This window comes from Triturus cristatus, chromosome 1_2, assembly GCF_964204655.1.
Source record: "Triturus cristatus chromosome 1_2, aTriCri1.1, whole genome shotgun sequence".
NCBI classification, from domain to species: domain Eukaryota; kingdom Metazoa; phylum Chordata; class Amphibia; order Caudata; family Salamandridae; genus Triturus; species Triturus cristatus.
This window is the reverse complement of record NC_140580.1, coordinates 1,154,865,341-1,154,890,499: the sequence shown is the minus strand read 5'-3', so window position 1 is coordinate 1,154,890,499 and position 25,159 is coordinate 1,154,865,341. Positions and strand designations below refer to the sequence as shown.

The following is a 25,159-nucleotide window of genomic DNA, read 5'->3' as shown; positions in this document are numbered from 1 at the left end:
GATACGTTTGACACCACACATAGAACTACCTCCATATTGCCTATGCTCAAGGGAGTTATAAAACATGCGCCAGAGGTCTTTAAAGACCCAGTCAGAGCCAGGGTCATTAACCCGCGCATTGAAAAGAAATCTAAATCCGCCCCTACAGATCCCTCCTACATCAGAGGGCCAGCACCACTAGATTCTCTGGTAGTGTCCACAGCACATAAAAGGGCCAACTCCCAAGCGTCAGGCGAAGCACCACCACCTGACAGTCTAAACTCTTGGACGCATCAGGCAAGCGTACTGCATCCCAAGCTGCCAACATATGGCGTATCGCTAATACACAAGCGCTACTAGCCAGGTATGACAGGGCCCATTATGACGAATTAGAAGCCATAATGCAACATCTCCCTGATAAATACAAACCTAGGGCCAACGAGCTAATTCAGGAGGGCAAAACCATTACTAATACCTCCATACGTTGCGCCCAAGATGCAGCAGACACAGCCTCCAGGGCCATCAATACTAGTGTCCTCCTCCATCGCCATGCCTGGCTAAGGATCTCAGTTTTTAAACCGGAGGTACAGGCCTCCATCCTCAACCATCCCTTTGACCAGGAACATCTGTTTGGCCCAAAAGTGGATGAGGCCCTAGAAAAGATGAAAAAGGACACAGACACGGCAAAATCCATGAGAGCTTTACAATCACACCCTCCCAGGCGCTCCTTTCGCCGCTCTTCCTTTCGGAGCACATCCAGAGGCTACTCCTCCGACACCGCTTCCACTTCATATAAGGCCCCTACCCAGTCCACTTTTACAAGGGGCTACCAAAGAGGCGGCTACAGGGGCAACAATAACAAAGGCAGAGGCTAGACAAACACCGCCCGCTCTGCCACCGCACCTACCCTATGACTTCCCTCCACTCCCCCCAGACCATCCCACTCCGGTCGGGGGCAGACTCCAAAATGTCCTCCCTGTATGGGCTACCATCACCTCAGACAAATGGGTAACACAAATAATTCGGTCAGGCTACTGCCTAGAACTAATATCTACCCCCCCAAACATTCCACCCAGACAACGCCCAATGTCACAAGAACATCTAACACTACTAAAGCAGGAGGTAATCTCCCTCCTACAGAAAAGGGCGATAGAACACGTTCCTACCAACCAACGAAATATGGGGGTCTACTCCCTATATTTTCTCATACCAAAAAAGGGACGAGTCTCTGCGGCCCATCCTAGACCTCAGGCCCCTGAACAGATACATACACTCAGACCATTTTCACATGGTAATGCTTCAGCAGCTACTTCCACTGCTTTCCCAAAACGACTTCCTGACCACTTTAGACCTAAACGACGCTTATTTCCACATTCCAGTGTACAACGCTCACAGTAAGTTCCTCAGATTTGTAGTGGACGGCCAACACTACCAATTCAAAGTACTCCAGTTCGGAGTCACAACAGCACCACGAGTATTCACCAAGTGCCTAGCAGTAGTGGCAGCACATCTCAGGGGACAACACATCCATGTCTTCCCATACCTAGACGACTGGCTAATAAAAGCCAGTTCATACAGCCAGTGTGTACAACACACGCATGCCACTATCCAGCTACTTCACCAACTGGGCTTCACAGTAAACCACGCAAAGTCCCATCTACAACCATCCCACATAAAACAATACCTCGGTGCCACCATAGACACCTCAAAAGCGCTAGCCTACCCCAATCTTACCAGGATTACAAGCATTCAGGCTCTACGCGCAAAATTCATGGCACAACACTCCCTTCCAGCTCGAGTGTTTATGCAACTAATAGGGATGATGGCCTCTTGCATCTTCATAGTACCTCACGCAAGACTCCAGATGCGTCCTCTCCAAGAGTGCTTAGCGCGCCAATGGAACCAGGCCGAAGGTCAATTAACAGATCTGGTGTTGGAAGACGGTCGCACCCATCGCTCTCTGCAATGGTGGACCACCACAAACCTTTCCAAAGGTCGACCGTTGCTGGACCCGGTTCCTCAGATAGTACTAACAACAGACGCATCGCTCTCCGGCTGGGGAGCTCATCTATTACACCTCACTGTGCAGGGCACATGGACACCTCAACAAAAATTACTCCATATCAACCATCTGGAGTTACTAGCGATCTTCTTAGCCCTAAAATGTTTTCAAACACAGATTTCAGGCAAGGCAGTCCTAATCCGCACAGACAACATGACAGCCATGTACTATATTCAAAAACAAAACGGCACACACTCTCCACAGCTCTCTCAGCTAGCACAGAGCATATGGAGATGGGCCATACCCCAGAAAATCTTTCTCCTAGCTCAGCATGTCCCAGGAGTCCAAAACACTATGGCAGATCTGCTCAGCAGACAAACACAACAAATCCACGAGTGGGAACTCCACCCACAAGTTCTACACCCGTACTTTCCGGTGTGGGGGCATCCACAGATAGACCTCTTCGCCACCCACGAAAACACCAAATGCCCAAGCTTCGCCGCCAGATATCCACACCCATTGTCCAAAGGAAATGCGATATGGATGAACTGGTCAGGCAGATTTGCGTACGCTTTTCACCCTCTCCCACTCATTCCACTAGTGGTGCGCAAACTACAGCAACACTCCCTCATACTAATCCTAGTAGCTCCAACTTGGGCCAGACAACCGTGGTACACCACACTGCTGGAGAAGCGCACCAAAAATTACGCCTCTCTCCACACCTCTTAACCCAGAACCATGGAGAGATCAGACACCCGGACCCAGCTCAGTTCAACCTTGCGATCTGGCTCCTGAAATCCTAGAATTCGGTTATCTAAATCTTCCCCCTGACTGTATGAACGTCATCAAGGAAGCTAGGCGACCCACCATTAGAGCCTGCTACGCCGCCAAGTGGAAACGTTTTTTTGTCTATTGTCACAACAACACCATCAATCCCCTAGACGTCTCCATTCAACACATCATAGGCTACTTACTCCACCTGCAAAGGTGTAATCTAGCCTATACGTCCATTCGCCTGCACCTCGCAGCCATAGCAGCTTACCTACAAAACAGGCAACATCTATCGCTCTTTAGAGTACCTGCCATTAAAGCCTTCATGGAAGGCCTTAAAAGAATAATTCCCCCCACAGTGCCGCCACCCTCACCTGTGTGGAACCTAAAGATCGTTCTCACCAGACTAATGGGGCCTCCTTTCGAACCACTGCACAAATGTGAACTCCAATTTTTAACGTGGAAAACCGCTTTTTTCGTAGCCATCACTTCCCTCAGAAGGGTCAGTGAGATACAAGCATTGACCATTCAAGAACCTTTTCTGCAAATGCACCATAACAAGGTTGTTCTCCGTACCAACCCAAAATTCCTCCCTACAGTCATTTCTCCCTTTCACCTAAACCAATCTGTAGAACTACCAGTATTCTTCTCGCAACCACAGACCGTTGCAGAAAGAGCTCTCCACACACTAGATGTCAAACGAGCATTACTCTACTACATCGAGAGAACACAACCTTTCCGTAAGACCAAACAACTGTTTGTCTCTTTCTCTCCACCACACAAGGGCAACCCCATCTCCAAGTCGGGCATAGCTAGGTGGATTGTCAAATGCATTCAGATTTGCTACCACAAAGCAAAACGTATGCTATCCGTTCCCCCTAAAGCCCATTCTACACGTAAAATAGGGGCTTCAATGGCTTTTCTAGGAAACATCCCATTAGATGATATCTGCAAAGCAGCTACATGGTCAACACCGCACACTTTCACTAAACACTATTGTGTAGATGTGCAAACTAAGCAACAGGCTAGTGTGGGCCAGACTGTACTCAGAACATTATTTCAAACCACTGCAACAGATACCGGTGGTCGCCGCTAAGGGTGGGTACTGCTATATAATCTATGCACAAGTGTGTAATCTGCAGCTCATATGCCTCGAACGGAATATGCTACTTACCAGTATGCATCTGTTCTTGGCATGTAGAGCTGCAGATCTACACACGCCCACCCGCCTCCCCGGCTACCTTTATCTGTTCCAGTTTATATTATTTAGATACAACGCACATGGGCATCTTCACTGTTTATTACTACGCTCCATCATTTCCCTACTGGCGAAAAACAATCTGAGGATGGAGCCGAAGCACATGCGCAATACGATCCAAAGGAAGAGTGCGAGAAAGTGGCTCTGTATATACTGTTCCTTAATAGGTACAGGGTGTACAGAGTCCACAGTCCCCAAGGGTTTAACAGAGGCTAAAGATAGATATAACCTTACTCTCTAAAGTGGTAGCTTGGTCGAGCAGTAAGGCAGTATCAGAGGACAGTGCAACACATTTGTTGTACACACTCAGTCAGCAAATGGTCTCACACACTCAATAACTGAACTCTAGGCCAATGGTTTATATATAAAAAATATATGCTTGTTTTATTTTAGAACCAACAATAGGTATTAAAATATACTTTCTCAGAATGAGATGCTTTATATAAATATTTTTGCAATATGCAATTGGCTTTGGTAAGCAGTTACAAGTGGTTGCAATAGGCAACTCTATTTTAAACACAACAATGCATTGAGCTCAATGATAAATTCAAGTTATTTGTAACAGATTACTTTTTAGATTACTTTAGGAATTCCAGGACTGGATCCTAGATTCAGTCCTGGGTCAGTACTCAGAATCAAGTGATGAAAGTCGACTTAAGTACTGTAATGATTTTTAAACAATATTTAGCTATTTTAAAAGTTGACACTTAGAAAATAGTTCAAGGAAAACAGTCAATGATTCCCTATGGAAGAAAATTCAAGTTGCAGGTACAGTATGTTCTAGTTACTTTTGTTATCCAGTACTGGGTGCCTAGACTCAGTACTGGGACCTTTATCCAAAACAGGTAAGTAATTACGTTTTCAGATATTATACGATTTTTGAAGAATATTTAAAGATTGCAGAAATCGACACTTAGAAGAAATTGCACAGAAAAACAGTCAATGGTTTCCTATGGAAGAAAATTGGGTTACAGGTAAGTACAGTTGTAAGTATTTTTCAGAGTCAGTGCTGGGCACCAAGATCCAGCACTGGGAGCTCACCTAAGAGCAGATTTGAAAAGTCCACACTTAGAAGAAATTTCAGGAAAAAGCCAGTCAATGTTACCCTATGAGAAAAATAGAGTTATCGGTTTCAGGGTAAGTACTCGACTGGCAGAGTTGAGGTTCTGGGCATAGACTCAGGGGTCCCCCAGGGTCAGGTAGGTACAGTTGGTTCACCCTCAGCGACTCTAGGGCGGCCGGGTGCAGAGAGAGTTAGGCCCAATGTTATCCTATGAGGGATAGGGGGGCCTTGGTTGGTGGCTGCTGACTGGCAAGCCACGCGGCTGTGGGAGCTGGGCTCCTGGTCACTTACTCAGGGCAAGTGGGGAAGTAGGTAGGTGTAGAGTTTTCACTGCCAGGGCCACTCGGGCGGCTGGGTGCAGAGTGCTTTTGAGCCTTCGGGCGCTTAATTGATTTCAATGGGAAATCTCCGGTTTAGAAAAAGACTGCAAGCTCGGGGACGAGGACTCTTCAGGTGCCACCACCACTTCGAGATGTAAGTTGGGTAGTTGGAGGATAGGTAGGTACCCCGGGATTGGGCACAGGGGTCCGTGGGGCGCCGCGTGCAGGGGTGCCTTTAGGTGTCGGGAAATCTTACCCTTTGTTGATCGCAGTTGGGGGGGGCACCTTGTTCTGAGCCTGCAGGCTTCTTCAGGAGTGTCTAGGGAGGTCCTTGGGTGCCGGACTCGGGGTCACAGTCGCCGTGGGGTCGTCCTCAGGGTCTTTGTTCACTCCGGCACTGGCTAGGCTTAGCTGGTGCAGTGTGCGCTGGGTTCGCGGTTCCGGGCTGCTGCCAGGGATTAGAGATAGGTTTTGAGTAGAGCCTCTACTCATGGGAGTCCCAGGGGCTTAGAGCCAAAAGGTAGCCAGGTCCTCCGGGGTTGGTGAGGTTGCTGGCCACAAGAGATGCCGGGTTGGGGCAGGAGCAGGTTCGAGGGTCGACAGGCCGGTAGGGCTGGGGCCAAAGCAGTTGGTGTCTTCCTCTTTTCAGCAGCTGCAGGGCAGGTCTTCTTTCTTTTTGCTCTTCGTAGTTTGGAATCTGGAATCTGGGGAAGGAAGGTTCAGGGTGCCCCTAAATACTAGATTTAGGGGCGTTACAGGTAGGTGAAGGGCAGGGGCCAATGGGTCCCTGTCCTGGGGTGGGTACACCCCCTATCCTGCCTCTCTCCTGTGGGAGGGGGGCAGGAGCCTAGTCCTGATTGGGCAGGGCTTCCCATCTTCAAGATGGCGAGAGCCCGAAGATGTGCTTCACCTCGCCTCCCCCACCTGAGGGGTGGGCTTGGCAGGCTGGCACATCCCCTGTCCTTATTTGGGGTTTCTGGCCAAGCTTCCCGCCAGAGTGGGGGGTTGCAGTGGCCTGGGGAAGCTCACAGAGGCGGAATACCTTTGAAGCTTCCCCCTGCCCATCCTGGGGGAGGAGATTTAGCACCTCGCCCAGGATGTGCATTGTTGCAGACCCAGGAGAGCAGGGGCTCTCCGAACCAGGGGTCCAGGAACATGTCTGCTGTGTGACAGCCTAGGCAGCCTCAGAACAGACGTGGATTGTAGGTTTAGGTTTCAGGGAGTCTCTCTAAGATGCCCTCTGTGGTGCTTTGTACATTAAATCCCACACTGGCATCAGTGTGGATTTAATGTGCTGAGCAGTTTGATACCAAACTTTTCAGTCTTCAGTGCTGCCATTATGGTGCTGTGGAGTTCGTGTTTGACAAGCTCCCAGCACCATGTACTCTTAAATGGCAGCACTGCACTTACAGGACCCAGGAATGGATATGGGTACTGTAGGGGCACAGGGCTCCTGCCTCTGTGCCCACACCACTGGCATAGGGCACCCAGCTAGAGGGGTGGCTGATGTATGCCAGGGCAGTGTAGGTTGTGGGCATGGCACACAGGGATGTGTGCCATGTCGACTCTCTGTTTTGTCTTGTATCCAGACACTCAGCCTGCAAGAGCAGTGTGTGTGTGTGTGTTAGGGTACAGGGCCTCTAAGGGTGGCACAATGAGTGCTGCAGCCCTGAGAGGCCTTCCCTGGTCACAAGGTCCTGGGTACCTAGGGTACCTAGGATACCGTTTACCAGGGGCTGACATGTGGCCAGGGTTTGCCAATTTGGGTTTTGGCTGTTAGGCAGTTTTTAGGGAAGGAACACAGGCCCTGGGCACCTGATTGGCAGGAGCCCAGGGCACAACAAGGAAAAGTGCCTCAGCTGTTAGGCAAAAAAGGGGGGGCTACTGCAACAGAAACCCACTTTCTTACAAGGAGTCACTAACCTTGTGACTTCCAAACACTTTCCAAAAAGAAAAACAACTGCAAACATCCGGGCCCAACACCAGATGGCTATCTATGCACAAGTGTGTAGATCTGCAGCTCTACATGCCAAGAACAGATGCATACTGGTAAGTAGCATATTCCTTCCTAACTAGAACATCCCTGTAACAGTTTTTTCATCTGAATTTCTAGTCTTTTTTTAACTAGTTGTCCTGTTTGCAGAGTGGTGGAGAAAGGGGGCTGGGCCTCTGACCAGCTCTCACGAATCCTGCTTTGTAGGACTTACAAGAGGTAACAGGTAGGCTCCTTGACCCCAAGATCTCTCAGGATGAAAGTGGACGTCATGCCCCAACCAGTAGTGCACCAAGAGCTACGTTTGTGAGTGGTGGAGAAAGGAGGCGTGGCCTCCAAAGACCTCTCAGCAATCATGCTGTGTGGCACTTATTGGAGATAACAGGAGGGGTAGTTGGCCCCCAAGGACGTCATTGGGAGCCAACTACCCCACCTGTTAGCTCCAATAAGTGCCACACAGCAGGATTGCTGAGACCTGGTAGGAGGCCACGCACCTTTTCCCACCACTCTACAAACGCACTTCCTGGCACACTACTAGTTGGTTGTTGAAGTCCCCTTGGCTTTTGAGGTTCCTTGGGGGCCATCTAGTCCTCCTGTTACCTCCAGTAAGACCCACATAACTGGATTGCTGAGAGGTCATCAGAGGCCACGCCCTCTTTCTCCACCACTCTGCAAATGCGCCTCCTGGCGCATTCATGCTTGGGGGAGAAGAAGTCCACTTTAATCCTGAGGCCCTCAGGAGGCATGAGGACCTCATCCACCCCCAACAGTAGTGAGCAGAGAGGCACATTTGCAGAGTGGTGGAGAAAGGGGGCATGGCCTCCGAACACCTCTCAGCAATTCCACGGTGTGGGGCTCACTGGAGGGAACAGGAGGCCTTGTTGGCCCTTAAAGAACCTCAGCAGCCAAGGGGACTTCATCCCCCAACCAACAGTGTGCCAGAATGAGTGTTTGCAGAGTGGTGGAGAAAGGGGGTGGGGTCTCAGCGAGTTGCCGGCTTTCTTTTGTTTTTTTTCTTCTATTTATTGGACGGAGGCCTGCTCCTTTAAAAAAAAAAAAAAAAAGTTATTAAAAAAAAACAAAGGGTCGGGGGCCTCGCGGCCCCCCCCCTTCCAGACCGATTTTGGCCCTAGGACCCTATCACTGAAGGCCTAGCCTTTCTTTTGATTAATATTTTATATTTTTTTTAAAAAGGAAAGGGGGCCGCATAGCTCTTCTTCCCTGGGTCATTTTTGGCCCTGGGGACCCCATCCCCAGGATCCAGACTTTTTCTTTTTTTATAAAATATGTTTTTAAAGGGAGGGGGTCGCGCGGACCCATTTCCCAGGCCGGTTTCAGACCCAGGTTCCTCCTTCCCCCAGGGCCCAGCCTTTCTTTTCTTTATTTTTTAAATAAAGGAAGGGTGAGGGGGGACGTGTGGCACCTCCCGGGCTGATTTCAGCCCTAGGGGCCCCTGGGCCCAGCCTGTAGTGTGGGTGCCCTGGTCCACCTACATAGTACAAGTTGGGGACAGCGGGGGGAGCATTAATGCCCCGGTGGTCCCAGCCGGCTCCCCGCCTCCTGTGGGAGCCGGCATTGCTTTTTACACACAAGAAGCTGCTGACATGAGGCTCCCTGTGAGTAAAAAGCAAAGCGTGCTCCGCTTTCAGCAAGCAAGAGCAAAATGCTCTTTCTTGCTCAAAGCGGTGCACTGTTTGCTATTGCTTGGCAGGAGGGGTGCTCCTGCCAAGCCTTAGCAAACTACTATGTCCAGGGGGTGGGCACCAGGGCCACGCAGGGCCCCACGAGGGGGAAGCCCACCTCTGTTTTAACCCCAGGACCGTCCATGGGGCAGAGGATTCGCAACAGACCCCCTTCATCATTATTGTTTTTGTGCCCCAGGGAGGTGCCAGTCCCAGGAGCTGCGGGGGAGACAATAGGGCCTTCTCCCCTTTTTTTATCTTTTCAATAATGTATGTGTGCCGGTAAGGTCTCCCCTGCATTTCATTTAAAAAAAAAAAAGTGTGCCCCGGGGAGGTGGCGGTCCCCAGGGTTGCGTTGGGGAGCTGGAGCCCCTATTCAACAATATTGTTTAGCCCCGGGGAAGTGAAGGTCCCCGGGGCTGCAGTGGGGGTTGGGGGGGCACGCGGCCCCCTGCCTTCATTAAAACATTAGCCCTGGGGAGGTGGCGGTCCCCGGGGTGCGGCGGTTGTAGCGAGGACAACCCCTGCATAACATTGCCCCGGGGAGATGGCGGTCCCCGGGGCTTTAGGCATTCTAGGAGGGGGGGGCCCAGTGTGCCCCCTTTTACTTACTTGCACATGCCCCCAGGACCTGGCCCACCCACGGGGCTATATTAAAGTGCGGAAGCCTGCAGTTCATTTTTTTGGGGGTGTTTTTTATTAATTGAGGCAAGAGTCGCAGATCCAACGAGACTCCCGCCGAATATATATACATTTTTTAATGCGGTTTTGGCCGTGGGGGGACCCCTGTGGGTCCCCCCTCCCGATGCCATGGGGCTCAGGGTGTTTCTACCCTGCCCCCTTCTTTTTTTTTTTTTTGCATTTTTTTTTTTTGCGTTTTTTCATGTGACTGTTCAACTGAGATACAAGATAGCTGCTAACACTTCCTGGTTTGAAGTGTTGGCAGCCAATCGTATCTCAGCATGAGATCTGCAGGGGTCGCCAAACCACCGTGTGTCTATATATACAGCTCCAATTTCTTAAAATTTCTCAGCATCTGCTGAACGGACTTACACCAAACCCTGAACCAACATCTATCTTCCTGCCAAATTTGGTGTCATTCCGTTCAGCAGTTCAGGCTGTAGCCGTGGCTAAAGGTCCTATGGGAATTAACATGGGGAAACGTCCTTTTAAGCACCCCCTGATTCTTGGACCCTTCTTGACGGATCACCCCGAAACTTTCAAGATAGCAGTTGAGGTGAGCGTTGTATTAATTTTGAAAATTTCGTGAAGATTCGTCAAGCGGCCCCAAAGTTACTGGCAAAAAAGAATTGCTTTTCCTATGGAAACTAGGTCTTAACTATAACTACCCAGGCACATGCGTGGTAAAAAATACGTGTTAAAGGCACACTGTAGTAAAAACCTAGTTGTAAAGTCTGTTTCCCCAACATAGCACTTCTAACAAAAACTGTATGGCACAAAATGCATCACATATGGGTGTTTCGCTAGGTGAAAACAGCGCATTTTTAGGAGTTGACAGTTTGTCCTACTGATTGTGTAACAGTCTATAAGCTCCTATTTTTGTAATTTATATGGTCCATTTGTTTTGTTGTGATCTAACGGTCACGTGGCTTGCGCTGTTTTTATCCATGTTTTAAAGCACACTCCTGACAGAATCCCCTTATATTTGCAGACTCTCCCAAAGTTGTTCCTGTGACAGGTCTTCTTTGGATAAAACCAGGTCCAAGAAGAAAACATAAGAAGTCCAAGCGGCACTCAGCCCCTTCCTGTCACTCTAGATCACCAGAGAAGGCGAGGGTGGTACTGTGCTACTCGGTCTTGTTCCCATTCCACTGAGGAGCTGATTCCAAAAATGGTCATGATGCACAATGACTTTCTAGGTCTGACATCACAGCAGATCGAAGCATTTAGGGGGCCATACTGCGCATCTTCTGCATCTTTATGGTTCTCTATGGTGCACATTCATAACCCAAGCATCTGCAGGCACCTCCAGTCAAGTTACTGCTGGTGAATCAGTCCTTGGTGCCGCCTGTGTCCCTCAAACTATGTTTGGGTTCTGTACCAGTGTTGGTTCAACAGGCATGGCAGGATGGGGTTCTAGGACCTGTGCTAGGAGGCTCCCCGCCTCTGCAATTGGCTGAGTCATCAGGGAATCTCCCTGGTCAAGAGCCACCTGCTGCGATCTTTGAATGCAGGAGCGGGCTTACTCAGTTGGCTATACCTGGCAGATCACTAATACCAGTTACACCCAAAGGGCCACAGGGCATCTTCCTGGCAATGGGGACGACCCTGGGTCGATCTGTTGGCCACCGTCAAGAACGTGCAGTGTCAACACTGTCTTACCTTTGAGTTCCCATGAAGGCTCTTTCTTGGAGACTCAGCCTAGAGTAGAGCACAGGATTCTTGTTTGCCTTCCCGCCTCTGTCCCTCCTGTACAGAATTCTGAAGAAGATCCGAAATGACTGGTCACAAGTCATCTTGGTGACTCCAGATTGGGCCAGAAGAGTGTGCTGCTTGGAACTTCTTCGCATGAGGATCTGTTCTCCTATAACGCTCCTGTTTCAGAAGGAGGGAAGGTTCAGCAGCAGTGCATGTCGTTGTACCCGGGTCTGTGCAATCTGCACCTGATTCTTGGAGATTGAGCCGCAGCAGTTGATCTCCTTTTATTCTTTACCCCAAAGTCATTGATGTGATCTTGACAGGCAGACGCCCTTCCACAAAATTGGTGTATATCAGGCACTCGGATAAGCTTGTGGCCTAGTGTGTGACCCGCCAGATGGGCTCATTGCAGGCCAAACTGTAAGACGTGTTGTTAATTTTATATTTGGCCTAGCAACGACATGCAATGGGCACAATTAGAGGTTTGCCTGTTTTGTGTTTGACAGACCAGCTGCCCTTGTTCAAATCACGTATTGTGATGAAATTTCTTAAAAGTTCAGAACATATGTTTCTGCCAAAAACTTCTCTGATGATAAAGTGTGAGTTAAATTTGGTTCACACTTTCCTAATGTCTACCCTTTTTAAGTCATTGCCCGGAAGCCCATTATACCTCTTGACCTTGAAAAAGGTCTTTCTGGTCACTGTAGTTTCAGCTCATTGCATGAGTGAGCGTCAAGCCCTCTCGGTCAAGCTGCCTTACACCACCTTGTTTACAGTCAAACTGGTGTTGAGAAGATGAGCTTTATTCTTGCTAAGGGTAATGAGACCATTTCATTTCGTACATGTTATCACCCTTCTGACATTCTTTACTCCGCCTCACCCCTTAAGAGTAGAGGAGTCTTTGACTGGATTCCAAAACAGCCCTCGGTTTATGTATTGAACGTGCCAGAGAGCATTGGGGGGACAGTCTACTTTGTTGAATTCTCCATAGCAAAGAAAGGCAAAGCGGTTTAGAAGTTGGCCATGGATTGTCCTGTGTATTAAGATCTGCTGCGCATTGACTAAGAAGCAGCATCCAGAAGGTATGAGGGTTCAATACACCTGAGCCATGGCTGCTACTACTGTGTTGATGCATGCAGTGCCTGTCCTGGATATCAGTCAGGCTGCAGCCTTTGCATCCGTGCACACATTCACAAGGCACTATTGCTTTGACAGGTAGGCCTGTCGTAATAAGCATTTTGCCTGTTTTGTCATACCTTTTTGACCTGACGAATCCACAGACCCACCACCTTAAGAAGTACTGCTTTGGTATCTATTCACAAGTGACGAATCTGCAGTTAGAAGTGTCCATCAGAAGAACAAGTTATTTACCTTCAGTAACTCTTTCTGTATACTCTATTTAACCACAGATTCCTCACTGTCTTTCCACCACCCCGTTCTACGGAATGGTCTCCTCTTCCACCTTTCAATTTGCTGATGGGCTCCATGTGTGATGGTGCACATGAACCTACAAGAGGAACAGCTGTCATTGTGCATAGGTGATGTGTAGGAAAGGGCCTCTTTTTGACATGGTCACCCTTACTTTTTGCCTGGTAAATGATGTGGTTTGACTGGAAGTGCACTGGGTTCCTGCTAACCAGGTCCCCTGCGCCAGAGCTCTTTCCCAAGACTGTACAATTGTTTCCCAATTGGCAAACCCTTTAGCACCCTCTGTAAGTACCTAGTAAATGGTACCCTGGTACCTAGGGCCTGAGGTACTAAGGAGGGCCCCTGCAGCTCGAAATGTGCCCCCCTAAGGTACTACTGACCAAGCACATCAAGGCTGCGTGTCTTGGTGCAAACAAAAGTGAATCCCTGTGTGCCATGCCCCTAACACTGCATGTAATATTTGTCAGTCACCCCTACAGCAGGCCTGACCGTCCTACGGCAGGGTGCGGAATATTACATGTGAGGGCATACCTGCATGAGCAAGTATGCCCCTGCGCTGGTCAGTCGTATTACTGTCAATGAAAGTAGACCGGGAACCCAGCTTAAGACATTTGATAGTCACTGGTGAAAACGAGTTTCCAAGCTACATGATGGCTTCACTGAAGATAACGATGTTTGGTATCAAACATCTCATATTGGTAAAACCACACTGATTCCACTGTTTACCAATACATGCACCCAGAGGGCACCTTAGAGGTGCCTCCTGAAAACCTACCTGCCTCTGGTGTACTCGCTCACTGGTCTCTGCCAGCCTGCCACCCGAGACACTGTTCTGGCCTCCTAGGGAGAGAGCCTTTTGTTCTCAGGAGGTCAGAAACCAAGCCTGTCCGGGAGGAGGGTGTCACACCCCTGCCCACTGAATGATCAGCTGATTAGCCTTCTTAGGCCGGCAAGCTTCTAGATGCTGCTGCCTTTGAAATGCAAATCTGGCTCCCCTCACAGGAGAGGAAACAGACTCCCTTTGTCCAGAGCCCCTTTGGCACCTGGACAGGCGGGAAAATTATCTAGTCATGTAGGCGTGCCACCCCCAGGCTAATACCGCCCCTAAGGTGGGCTAAACTGAGGTGGACACAACTTTTCAGAAGTAGCCAAGAGTCAGTGGCCCTTTGGCTACCACCCTACATATCCCTACTGCCCCTAAATTTAGTATTTAGGGGAGTCCCTGGCACCAGAGAAGCAGATCCTGATGACCTAAGAAGGAGGACACGGAAGAGCTGCAAAAGCAGAAGACTGACTAGATCAACTGACTTGGCCCAAGCCCTGCCAGCTTGTCTACTTTTCCCCCCTGTCAAAACTGTGCCAAAAACCTATCGTCCTGCAGCTGTTGTGCCTCCAAATCCAGGCAGGACTGCCTGCCTTCAATAAAGAACCAAGACCTCCTGTGGAACAGCTGAACTGTTCCCTGTATCCTGCAGGATCTCCAAAGAAAGGACTCTGAGGACTCTGGAACCGCCAAAACCCGACACCGGAAGCCACCACTGCACCTGCTGTTCCAAGCCCGAGGTGAAGTGGGCCAACTGTGCCATTAAGGTTCCACAGCTCGAGTCCCTTGTGCTTTCACCTCTAGTGGACCTTCTGACGTCACCTACAGCCTCTAAACGCAGCCCCCTCTACTGCGACTGCTACCAGTAATACAACACGATGCCTAAAGACACCTCTGCACCCGTCGCCCCACGGCCATGGAGAAGACGACCAAAGGTGTCCCTACGTCCCCAAGTATATTGAGGCCTATGCTCCCCTGTTGGTTTAGCCCAACTTGTCCCCCAGTCAAACCCTGCAACCTCTTTTCACTGTAACAGTTCTCCTCAAAATAACATTGGGCACCCAATGTTGTTTTTCTGCCCTGCACCCGGCCGCCGTAGTGTCGCTGGTGGTGTTCTGCTGGTGCTGCCTTGGACATTGCCCATGACTCACCTTAACTCCTGGAGTACGGTCATGTAAGTCGCTGTACTATACCTGAATGCTGCATTGACTTTTCCTCCCATAGTACAGCAGTACATCTTCCAGAAATGGCACTAAATGTCAACTTTTTGAGCTATAAAGAATTCACATTTAAAAACGTTCTTACCTGAACGATTTTCTTATAATGCCTAAACATATGTAAAGATAGTTGCTATTTTAATAAATTGGTGTGGATCACCTTCTTGAGTCGTGTCTCTCATTTATTGACCATTGTGTGTGTTTTCAGATAAGCCTGAGGCTGCTCGACCACGCTGCCCCCTAAAAGAGAACCTTGGTATTGCCATAGCAAATCACCTGTCCACTCATAAGGGAACCCCTGGACTCTTTATATGATATATCTCATTTCGATATACCATATAAAGAGCTAGCTTCCTACATGGTGCTTATTTGTGAATCCACTCATCACTTCTGAGGCAGAACCAAGTTGGTGCAAAGCCATACTGTACCATCTGCGATATGCAGGTGCACTGCTTTTTGGGTTTCTAGAATCCAGTATGGCGCCTGGAGATATTCGCAAGGTGAGGACTCTGCTGTTAGAGTATCCATTAGAAACTGCAGGAAATAGACTGCTTACAGTGAATGACAGCTTTATTAATGATGCCTTGGAGGCAAATGAAATAAAAATCAATGTTGTCACATAGATTTTATTTGCTTTATTTAGTATATGACGTACTTACCTTGCAAATAAAGATATGTGGAAATTTGGTTTGAAAACAACACAAGTTAAAAAGCATGCATCCTGGTTATAGCCTCACTTGTCCCTTAGCTTGTAAACCTATAGAAATATGTGTGGGAACAGCTTATATTTTACATTTGAGCAGTAAGCAGCTTGGTCTAACTTTGACAAGGCACTGTTATACCGACTTGCATAGTTTCAAATGTAGCTCTTTAAAGGGAAACTGTTTTATCTTTAAAGCTCCAGGATAGCCTGGCGAGTGGCAGCTGTTTTACAGCCCATGTCCTAGGGGTTTCTCCACGTGAGTGACAAACCTTAACTGGATGCCAACACATGGCATTTGACTTTTATTCCGCTAACACGATATGTGTGCACTCCTACTGTTGACTTATAAAAATGTCTCAGATTAAATAGCAAAAATGTTTTCCGTGCTACAGAGAAACCCCCCTTTGGCAGGTCCAGGCTGCTCTAAAATCAGCTAGCAGAAGACCTAAAATGTAAACAAATCTAGGCAACACATGTTGAAACTGAGTTTCATCACAAGTAGCATTGGCCCTTTTTTTTGCTTACTGTGAACCTCGAAAGTTAAAAAGTGAATTGAAATCTTAACCTGCTGTATTCTGGACGTCATTATCGCAGCTTTCAAAAGTAAGTGGCTTATTCCTTTTCTTGCTTGCACAAAATGTTGGATAATCTGCTGCCCACCACCATATAAAAATATAAAATACGTCTTTCGTTTCAATGCAAGAATTCGGAATGCTAAATTAGATATAGTATATGTCGTGTTTTGGGGGGGACTGGCTGTGGAAAGATTCACAAATTAAGAAGAGCAGGATGGGTCTGAGGTCAAAGTATCTTCACCTGGGAGATGGTGTGTGGAAATACATTGATCCTGCAGGGAAAATGCACCGTTGTGATTTTGCCTATGGCATTCAAGGAAGTGTGAATGTTCTGTGATAGAGCTTGGACTAATCAGGGAAGTGCAAACGTGGTCCTATAATTAATCATAGAGCGGTCACTGTGCTGTGATAGTTATTTTGTCTTGTAGGGGAAGCGTGGGTGGAATATCAGTATGTTTGGATTTTGGTGAATGAGGCGTCACTGCAAGGATGTCTGAAAGTTTGCAGAAAATGACATGCATTCTATTTTCACAGGATTCGGTTCCAGTGGCACTGGTTCCCTGTTTGGCCAGGCACCAAGCTCAGGAGCTAGCATGTTTGGCCAGGTAATCAAGTTATAATACTTCTGTACATTCCAACATTGCATACTCTCAGTTCAATTCAAAAGATTCATTGAGCATGTAGCTACCCGAGATGGGCTTCCCAGCGCTACGGTCTGGCAGGCTCAGTATCATGATCTTTTAGGTGAAGAGATGGGTCTTGAGTTGTTGCCTAAAGCCGAGTAGATTATCATTCATCCTAAGAGGAAGAGGTAAGGTGTTCCATAGTTCGGGGGCAAGGCAGGCAAAAGAACGCCAACATATCTGGTTAGGAATAGAGAGAAGACTCAAGTTGTTAGATCTAAGCTCTCTTTTGGGACGGTAAGGCTTCCATGAAAATCCTTATCTCACAGCCACTTGATTGTAGGGCTCCTATCACGTTGATGTTTGACCAATGCACCAGCCACCTGTCATGGGCTGGGGCTTGCCTAGTTCTCCTTTTGCTCAAACATTGACTTTGGATCTATGTATCCTCTGAAACAACCTCGATTACCACCACCTTCTAGACCATTACTTGCTTTTCTCCCACCTGCACTGCTCTAATATATCACATATTAAATGTTTGATGGAATTGGCAAAAGGGCACAGTCACAACTGCTGGTCATGACACCGCCCTGGCCGGAGGCCCTGAAGCGAGACTCTGGTCTTAAAATTAAAATATGGACAACTTTTAGTAGACCGCCCACTTGCAAGTGATACAAGCATTTTTGTATGTAACTAGTGCAAGTTACTTGATTGTTTATACTTATTATCAACCAGTGTTTTCTACATTTTTCACCTCCACAGCAGCCAACATCCCCCGGTAGTGGCGTGTTTGGGTCCAGTAGCAGAGGTGGAGGATTCTTCAGCGGGCTTGGTGGGAAGCCCAGCCAGGAAGCAGCCAATAAGAACCCATTTGGTACTGCTGGCAGCGGGTTCGGGTCAACGGCTGCCACAAGTGAGTAAGACTTTGAACGTGACAGATTAAGGGGAACCACTTGTTCGAGGCATATGAGCTGCAGATTACACACTTGTGCATCGCCATCTGGTGTTGGGCCCGGATGTTTGCAGTTTGTTTTTCCTCTTATAAAGTCTTTGGAAGTCACGAGGTCGGTGACTCCTCCTTTGGATCGTATTGCGCATGGACTTCGGCTCCATCCTCAGATTGTTTTTTTCCGCCATCGGGCTCGGATGTAATCTTCGCGCTCCAGTTCCGAACAGCTTTCAGTTCGACGATCGACGCGCAATCCTCACCCCAAACCGCGGTATTGTTTCGATCGCGATCTCCCCTACTCGACGCGCCTCCTCATCGGCACAGACCTTCGGTTCCAGTCGTCGACGGCGGCCTTCGGGCCTCTCCAAGCTTTGGTCCTGGCTCATGGAAAGGACTCCATTTAAAAAGTGCCCTCGATGTGGGTCCAAATTTCCCCACACCGATCTCCACGAGGTATGCAATCTCTGCCTCTCCCCTGAACACGAGGCTCGAGACTGTCCAGCGCGTAAGTCCTTCCGGTCCAAAAAGACTATTCGGGACCGAAGAGCCAGAAGAACTATGGCGCACTCCTCGACGACGATTCCGGACGACATCTTCGGAGAAGGCATCGACGCTCCAGAGCGTTACACCGAAGAGGGCCTCGTCAGCGCTTCCGAGGCCGACGACTCAGATGTGGAGGACATCACCCCGGCGCAGAGGGTCGTGAGTACTGATCTCCCCCCTCTCCCACACACCCCTGCCGGCACCGAAAAAGGCTCCAGTCACACCTTCGCCTCCGGGCCTAGGCAAGACCAAGGACACTGCTTCCAACACCGCACCTTCGGGCCCGGTAAAGAAGCCAAGCAAGCCTTCCGGTGGCTCGGGCTCGAGCCACCCTATCGTCGGTGCCGATAAACACGCTTCGGCACCGAAAAAGAAGCCAACCTCCATATCGACACCGAGCCCCGCACCGAAGCACTCTGGGTCGAAACCCAGCTCTTCGGCACCAACACCACCTTCGGTGCCGACCAAAGCACACAAGGCCACCGGCACCGACACTTCGAGGCCGAAACCCATCTCGGCGCCGACCAAGCATCCGGAGGTTCCCAAACCAGGTTCCAAACAACGAACCGGCACAGAAAAGCCTAAAAAGCCAATGGCCCCGACGCCTCCGGCGCCGACCAGCCTCACCGGACATACTTACACCGGTTCCCTTGCAGAAAACACTCACCAAGGATCCATAAACTGGACATTTAACACTTTCTTCCAAAAAGAGACATTTGAGAAGCCTGCTCCACCTCCGCCTCCAAAGAGGAAGGACTCTGCTACCTCTCCGTTCAGAATACCTTCCCCACCTCTTACACCTCCTCCACCTTCTCCACCTCCACCCCCTCTGCCTTCTCCACCTCCACCCCCTCCGCCTTCTCCACCCCAACCTCATCGTTCTCCCACCCCTTCTCCACACGATGATGATCACGGAGACCCATATGATGACATAGGGGATGTCCCCCAGGACCTACCCACAGGGGACCCCACTCCTACAGGATCCCCAGACCCATGGGACGACTACAATATCCCTGATATCCCCAACGTCCCACAAGATGACCTTTACCCCTCCAGACCATCTCCACCAGAAGACTAATTGGGGTTCCACCATCTACTGCAAAGGGTGGCACATTATCACGGGGTAGACTTGCATACCGACCCCGTGGAGGAGGATTTCCTCCTCGACACATTCGACACCGCACATAGGTCTACTTCCATATTACCTATGCTTAAAGGAGTGGTAAAGCATGCGCCAGAAGTTTTTAAGGACCCAGTTAGGGCCAGGGTCATTAACCCGCGCATAGAAAAGAAATACAAAGCTGCCCCCACAGATCCCTCCTACATCAGAGGGCCAGCACCACTAGATTCTCTAGTGGTATCCACTGCACGTAAAAGGGCAAACTCCCAGGCGAAGCACCACCACCTGACAAAGAGTCAAAACTACTGGACGCATCAGGAAAGCGCACTGCGTCACAAGCAGCCAATATGTGGCGTATCGCCAATACTCAAGCACTATTGGCCAGATATGACAGGGCACATTATGACGAGTTAGAAAGCATAATGCACCAACTCCCTGAAAAATATAAAGCTAGGGCCAACAAACTAATTCAAGAGGGTAAGACTATCACTAACACCTCTATACGCTGTGCCTTAGATGCAGCAGACACAGCTTCCAGGACCATCAATACCAGCGTCGTCCTCCGTCGCCATGCTTGGCTAAGATAATCAGGGTTTAAACCGGAGGTACAAGCCTCCATCCTTAACCATCCCTTTGACCAGGAACATCTATTTGGCCCAAAGGTGGATGAGGCCCTAGAAAAAATGAATACGGATACGGCGAAGTCCATGGGAGCCTTACAGTCACACCCTCCTAGACGCTCCTTTCGCCGCTCTTCCTTTCGGAGTACAGCTAGAGGCTACTCCTCAGACACCGCGTCCACTTCATACAAATCCCCTACTCAGTCCACCTTCACAAGGGGTTATCAAAGAGGCGGCTATAGGGGTAACAATAATAAAGGCAGAGGCAAAACAAACAACGCCCGCTCTGCCACAACGCCTACCCAATGACTTCCCCCCCCCCGCTCCCCCCAGACCAATCCACTCCAGTCGGGGGCAGACCCCAACATTTCCTTCCTGTCTGGACTACCATCACCTCAGACAAATGGGTAACACAAATAATTCGGTCAGGCTACTGCCTAGAACTAATATCTACCCCCCCAAACATTCCACCCAGGCAGCGCCCAATGTCACAAGAACATTTAATACTCCTAAAGCAGGAGGTAATCTCCCTCCTGCAGAAACAGGCAATAGAACCCGTTCCTACCAACCAACAAAACATGGGAGTCTACTCCCTATATTTTCTCATACCAAAAAGGGACGAGACTCTGCGGCCCATCCTAGATCTCCGGCCCCTAAACACATACATACACTCCGACCATTTTCATATGGTAACGTTTCAGCAGGTACTTTCGCTCCTCTCCCAAGACAACTTTTTGACCACCTTAGACCTAAAAGATGCTTATTTCCACATTCCAGTGCACAAAGCTCACTGGAAGTACCTCAGATTTGTAGTGGACAGACAACACTTCCAATTCAAAGTGCTCCCGTTCGGATTCACAACAGCGCCAAGGGCATTCACCAAGTGCCTAGCAGTGGTGGCAGCACATTTGCGAAGACAACACATCCACGTCTTCCCATACTTAGACGACTGGCTAATAAAACCCAGGTCATACAATCAGTGTGTACAACACACGTCTACCACCATTCAACTACTCCACCAGCTGGGCTTCACAGTAAACCACCAGAAGTCCCATCTCCAACCATCCCACATAAAACAATACCTCGGTGCCACCATAGACACCTCGAGAGCACTAGCCTACCCCAATCCTGCCAGGATTACAAGCATTCAAGCTCTATGCACAAAATTCATGGCACAACACTCCCTTCCAGCTCGAGTGTTTATGCAACTAATGGGGATGATGGCCTCTTGCATTTTCATAGTGCCTCACACAAGACCAAAGAGAATGATGGACGGAGTGTTGAACATTGCAAGCACTCACCCCCAGTCAACTGATCTGGGTTTGATCCATCACCGTTCTTTAGCCCACTCTGCCACCCCAGTTCAGACATGGCCATATGCAAATCAGCCTGACCCTGTGCCTCATGGGAACAGTCCAGCCCGAACTGCCAAGCCATGTCTTCCCTGGACCGGAAACAAGCTTCCTAGGACCGGTTTCTGGCATTTCAGCCGTCTTCAGCCAGGCTTGCTTGAATCCAGTGGCAAAGTGAGCAAGGGACTCACGTCTGAGCATACCCTGCCAACTTATGGCGAAGAAAGCAAAACCAAAGGGAATGATGGACGGAGTGTTGAACATTGCAAGCACTCACCCTCAGTCAACTGATCTGGGTTTAATCCATCACCGTTCTTTAGCCCACTCTGCCAACCCAGTTCAGACATGGCCATATGCAAATCAGTCTGACCCTGTGCCTCATGGGAACAGTCCAGCCCGAACTGCCAAGCGATGTCTTCCCTGGACCGGAAACAAGCTTCCTAGGACTGGTTTCTGGCATTTCAGCCGTCTTCAGCCAGGCTTGCTTGAATCCAGTGGCAAAGTGAGCAAGGGACTCGCGCCCCAGTGGCTTGGCAGTTCGGGCTGGACTGTTCCCATGAGGCACAGTGTCAGACTGATTTGCATATGGCCATGCCTGAACTGGGGTGGCAGAGTGGGCTAAAGAACGGTGATGGATTAAACCCAGATCAGTTGACTGGGGGTGAGTGCTTGCAATGTTCAACACTCCGTCCATCATTTCCTTTAGTTTTGCTTTGTTCGCCATAAGTTGGCAGGGTATGCTCAGACGTGAGTCCCTTGCTCACTTTGCCACTGGATTCAAGCAACCTGGCTGAAGACGGCTGAAATGCCAGAAACCGGTCCTAGGAAGCTTGTTTCCGGTCCAGGGAAGACGTGGCTTGGCAGTTTAGGCTGGACTGTTCCCATGAGGCATAGGGTCAGACTGATTTGCATATGGCCATGCCTGAACTGGGGTGGCAGAGTGGGCTAAAGAACGGTGATGGATTAAACCCAGATCAGTTGACTGGGGGTGAGTGCTTGCAATGTTCAACACTCCGTCCATCATTTCCTTTGGTTTTGCTTTGTTCGCCTCACACAAGACTCCAGATGCGTCCTCTCCAAGAGTGCTTAGCGCGCCAATGCAGCCAGGCCCAGGGTCAATTAACAGATCTGGTGTTGGTAGACGGTCGCACCCATCGCTCTCTGCAGTGGTGGAACACCACAAACCTTTCCAAAGGTCGACCGTTCCTGGACCCGGTTCCTCAAATAGTACTGACAACGGATGCATCGCTCTCCGGCTGGGGAGCTCATCTACTACATCTCACCACACAGGGCAAGTGGACACCTCAACAAAAGTTACTCCATATCAACCATCTGGAGTTACTAGCAATCTTCTTAGCCCTAAAATCTTTTCAAACTCAAATTTCAGGCAAGGCAGTCCTGATCCGAACAGACAACATGACAGCCATGTATTATATTAAAAAAACAAGGCGGCACACACTCTCCACAGCTCTCACCTAGCACAGAGCATATGGAGATGGGCAATACCCCAGAAAATCTTTCTCCTAGCTCAGCATGTCCCAGGAGTCCAAAACACAGTGGCAGATCTGCTCAGCAGGCACACACAACTAATCCACGAGTGGGAGCTTCACCCGCAAGTTCTTCACCCGTACTTTCAAATGTGGGGGCATCCACAGATAGACCTCTTCGCCACCCACGAAAACGCCAAATGCCCAAGCTTCGCCACCAGATACCCACACCCATTGTCCAAAGGAAATGCGATATGGATTAACTGGTCAAGCAGATTTGCGTACGCTTTTCCGCCTCTCCCACTCATTCCACTAGTGGTGCGCAAACTACAACAACACTCCCTCACACTAATCCTAGTAGCTCCAACGTGGGCCAGACAACCGTGGTATACCACACTGCTGGAACTATCTGTAGTACCGCACCAAAAACTACACCTCTCTCCACACCTCTTAACCCAGAACCATGGAGAGATCAAACACCCGGACCCAGCGCAGCTCAACCTTGTGATCTGGCTCCTGAAATCCTAGAATTCGGATACCTAAATCTTCCCCCTGACTGTATGAACGTCATCAGAGAAGCTAGAAGACCTACCACTAGAGCATGCTACGCTGCTAAGTGGAAACTTTTTGTTGTTTATTGCCATAACAACACCATCAATCCACTGGACGTGTCCATTCAACACATCATAGGCTACTTACTCTACCTACAAAGGTGCAATCTACCCTACACGTCTATTCAACTACACCTCGCAACTATTGCAGCTTACCTACAAAACAGGCAACATCTATCACTCTTTAGAGTGCCTGCCATCAAAGCCTTCATGGAAGGCCTTAAAAGAATAATTCCCCCCACAGTGCCACCCTCACCTGTGTGGAACTTAAATATCGTTCTCACAAGGCTAATGGGGCCTCCCTTCGAACCTCTGCACAAATGCGAACTACAATTCCGAACATGGAAGACCGCTTTTCTTGTAGCAATCACTTCCCTTAGAAGGGTCAGTGAGATACAAGCACTTACCATTCAAGAAGCCTTTCTCCAAATGCACCACAACAAGGTTGTTCTCCGTACCAACCCAAACTTCCTCCCTAAAGTCATTTCTCCCTTTCACCTAAACCAAACAGTAGAACTAACAGTATTTTTCTCGCAACCACAGACCGTTGCAGAAAGGGCTCTTCACACACTGGATGTCAAACGAGCCTTACTCTACTACATTCAAAGAACACAACCTTTCCGTAAGACCCAACAACTGTTTGTTTCTTTTTCTCCACCACACAAAGGCAACCCCTTCTCAAAATCAGGGATAGCTAGGTGGATTGTAAAATGCATTCAAATCTGCTACCATAAAGCAAAGCGAACGCTATCCATTCCTCCGAAGGCCCATTCTACACGAAAAATAGGGGCTTCCATGGCATTCTTAGGGAACATCCCATTAGATGATATCTGCAAAGCAGCTACATAGTCAACACCGCACACTTTCACCAAACACTATTGTGTAGATGTGCAAACTAAGCAACAAGCTAGTGTGGGCCAGGCTGTACTCAAAACATTATTTCAAACCACTGCAACAGATACGGGTGGTCGCCGCTAACGGTGGGTACTGCTATATAATCTATGCACAAGTGTGTAATCTGCAGCTCATATGCCTCGAACGGAATATGCTACTTACCAGCATGCATCTGTTCTTGGCATGTAGAGCTGCAGATCTACACACGCCCACCCGGCTACCTGTATCTGTCCCAGTTTATCTTATTTAGATAGCATACACATGGGCATCTTCACTGTTATTACTACGCTCCATCTTTCCCTGCTGGCGAAAAACAATCTGAGGATGGAGCCGAAGCCCATGCGCAATACGATCCAAAGGAGGAGTCACCGACCTCGTGACTTCCAAAGACTTTCCAAGAGGAAAAACAAACTGCAAACATCCGGGCCCAACACCAGATGGCGATGCACAAGTGTGTAGATCTGCAGCTCTACATTCCAAGAACAGATGCATACTGGTAAGTAGCATATTCCTTCTTTCTGCACGTAGACCAGTAGTATATTTATAACCAACAGTGTGAGAATGCTGGAAGTCATAAAATTGTCCTGTTTTGGTTGGTGGGATAAAGCGTGCAGGACTGACATTCTAATTTATGGACAGGAGAGGGAGAGGTAATATATGGTGTCCTGTAACTTTCAGTTCATGAAGCACATGACCCATCAATTAGTATGAGTGTTGAGATAATTATTTTAGGGTTGTATTGTGATATACTGCACCTGCAAGGAACA

The 25,159-nt window shown here is 49.0% G+C and overlaps 1 protein-coding gene across 2 annotated transcripts in view; it reads left to right on the top strand.

Annotated features, from left to right (window-relative positions):
- The window catches only part of NUP214 (nucleoporin 214), a 385,271-nt gene that overhangs the window by 222,195 nt on the left and 137,917 nt on the right, over positions 1 to 25,159 (top strand). For both annotated transcript variants that reach the window (XM_085613954.1, XM_085613953.1), the window contains exons 30-31: positions 16,728 to 16,798; positions 17,579 to 17,729. In XM_085613954.1, the coding sequence (XP_085470080.1) occupies positions 16,728 to 16,798; positions 17,579 to 17,729 (222 nt within the window). The remainder of the gene's footprint in view (positions 1 to 16,727; positions 16,799 to 17,578; positions 17,730 to 25,159) is intronic.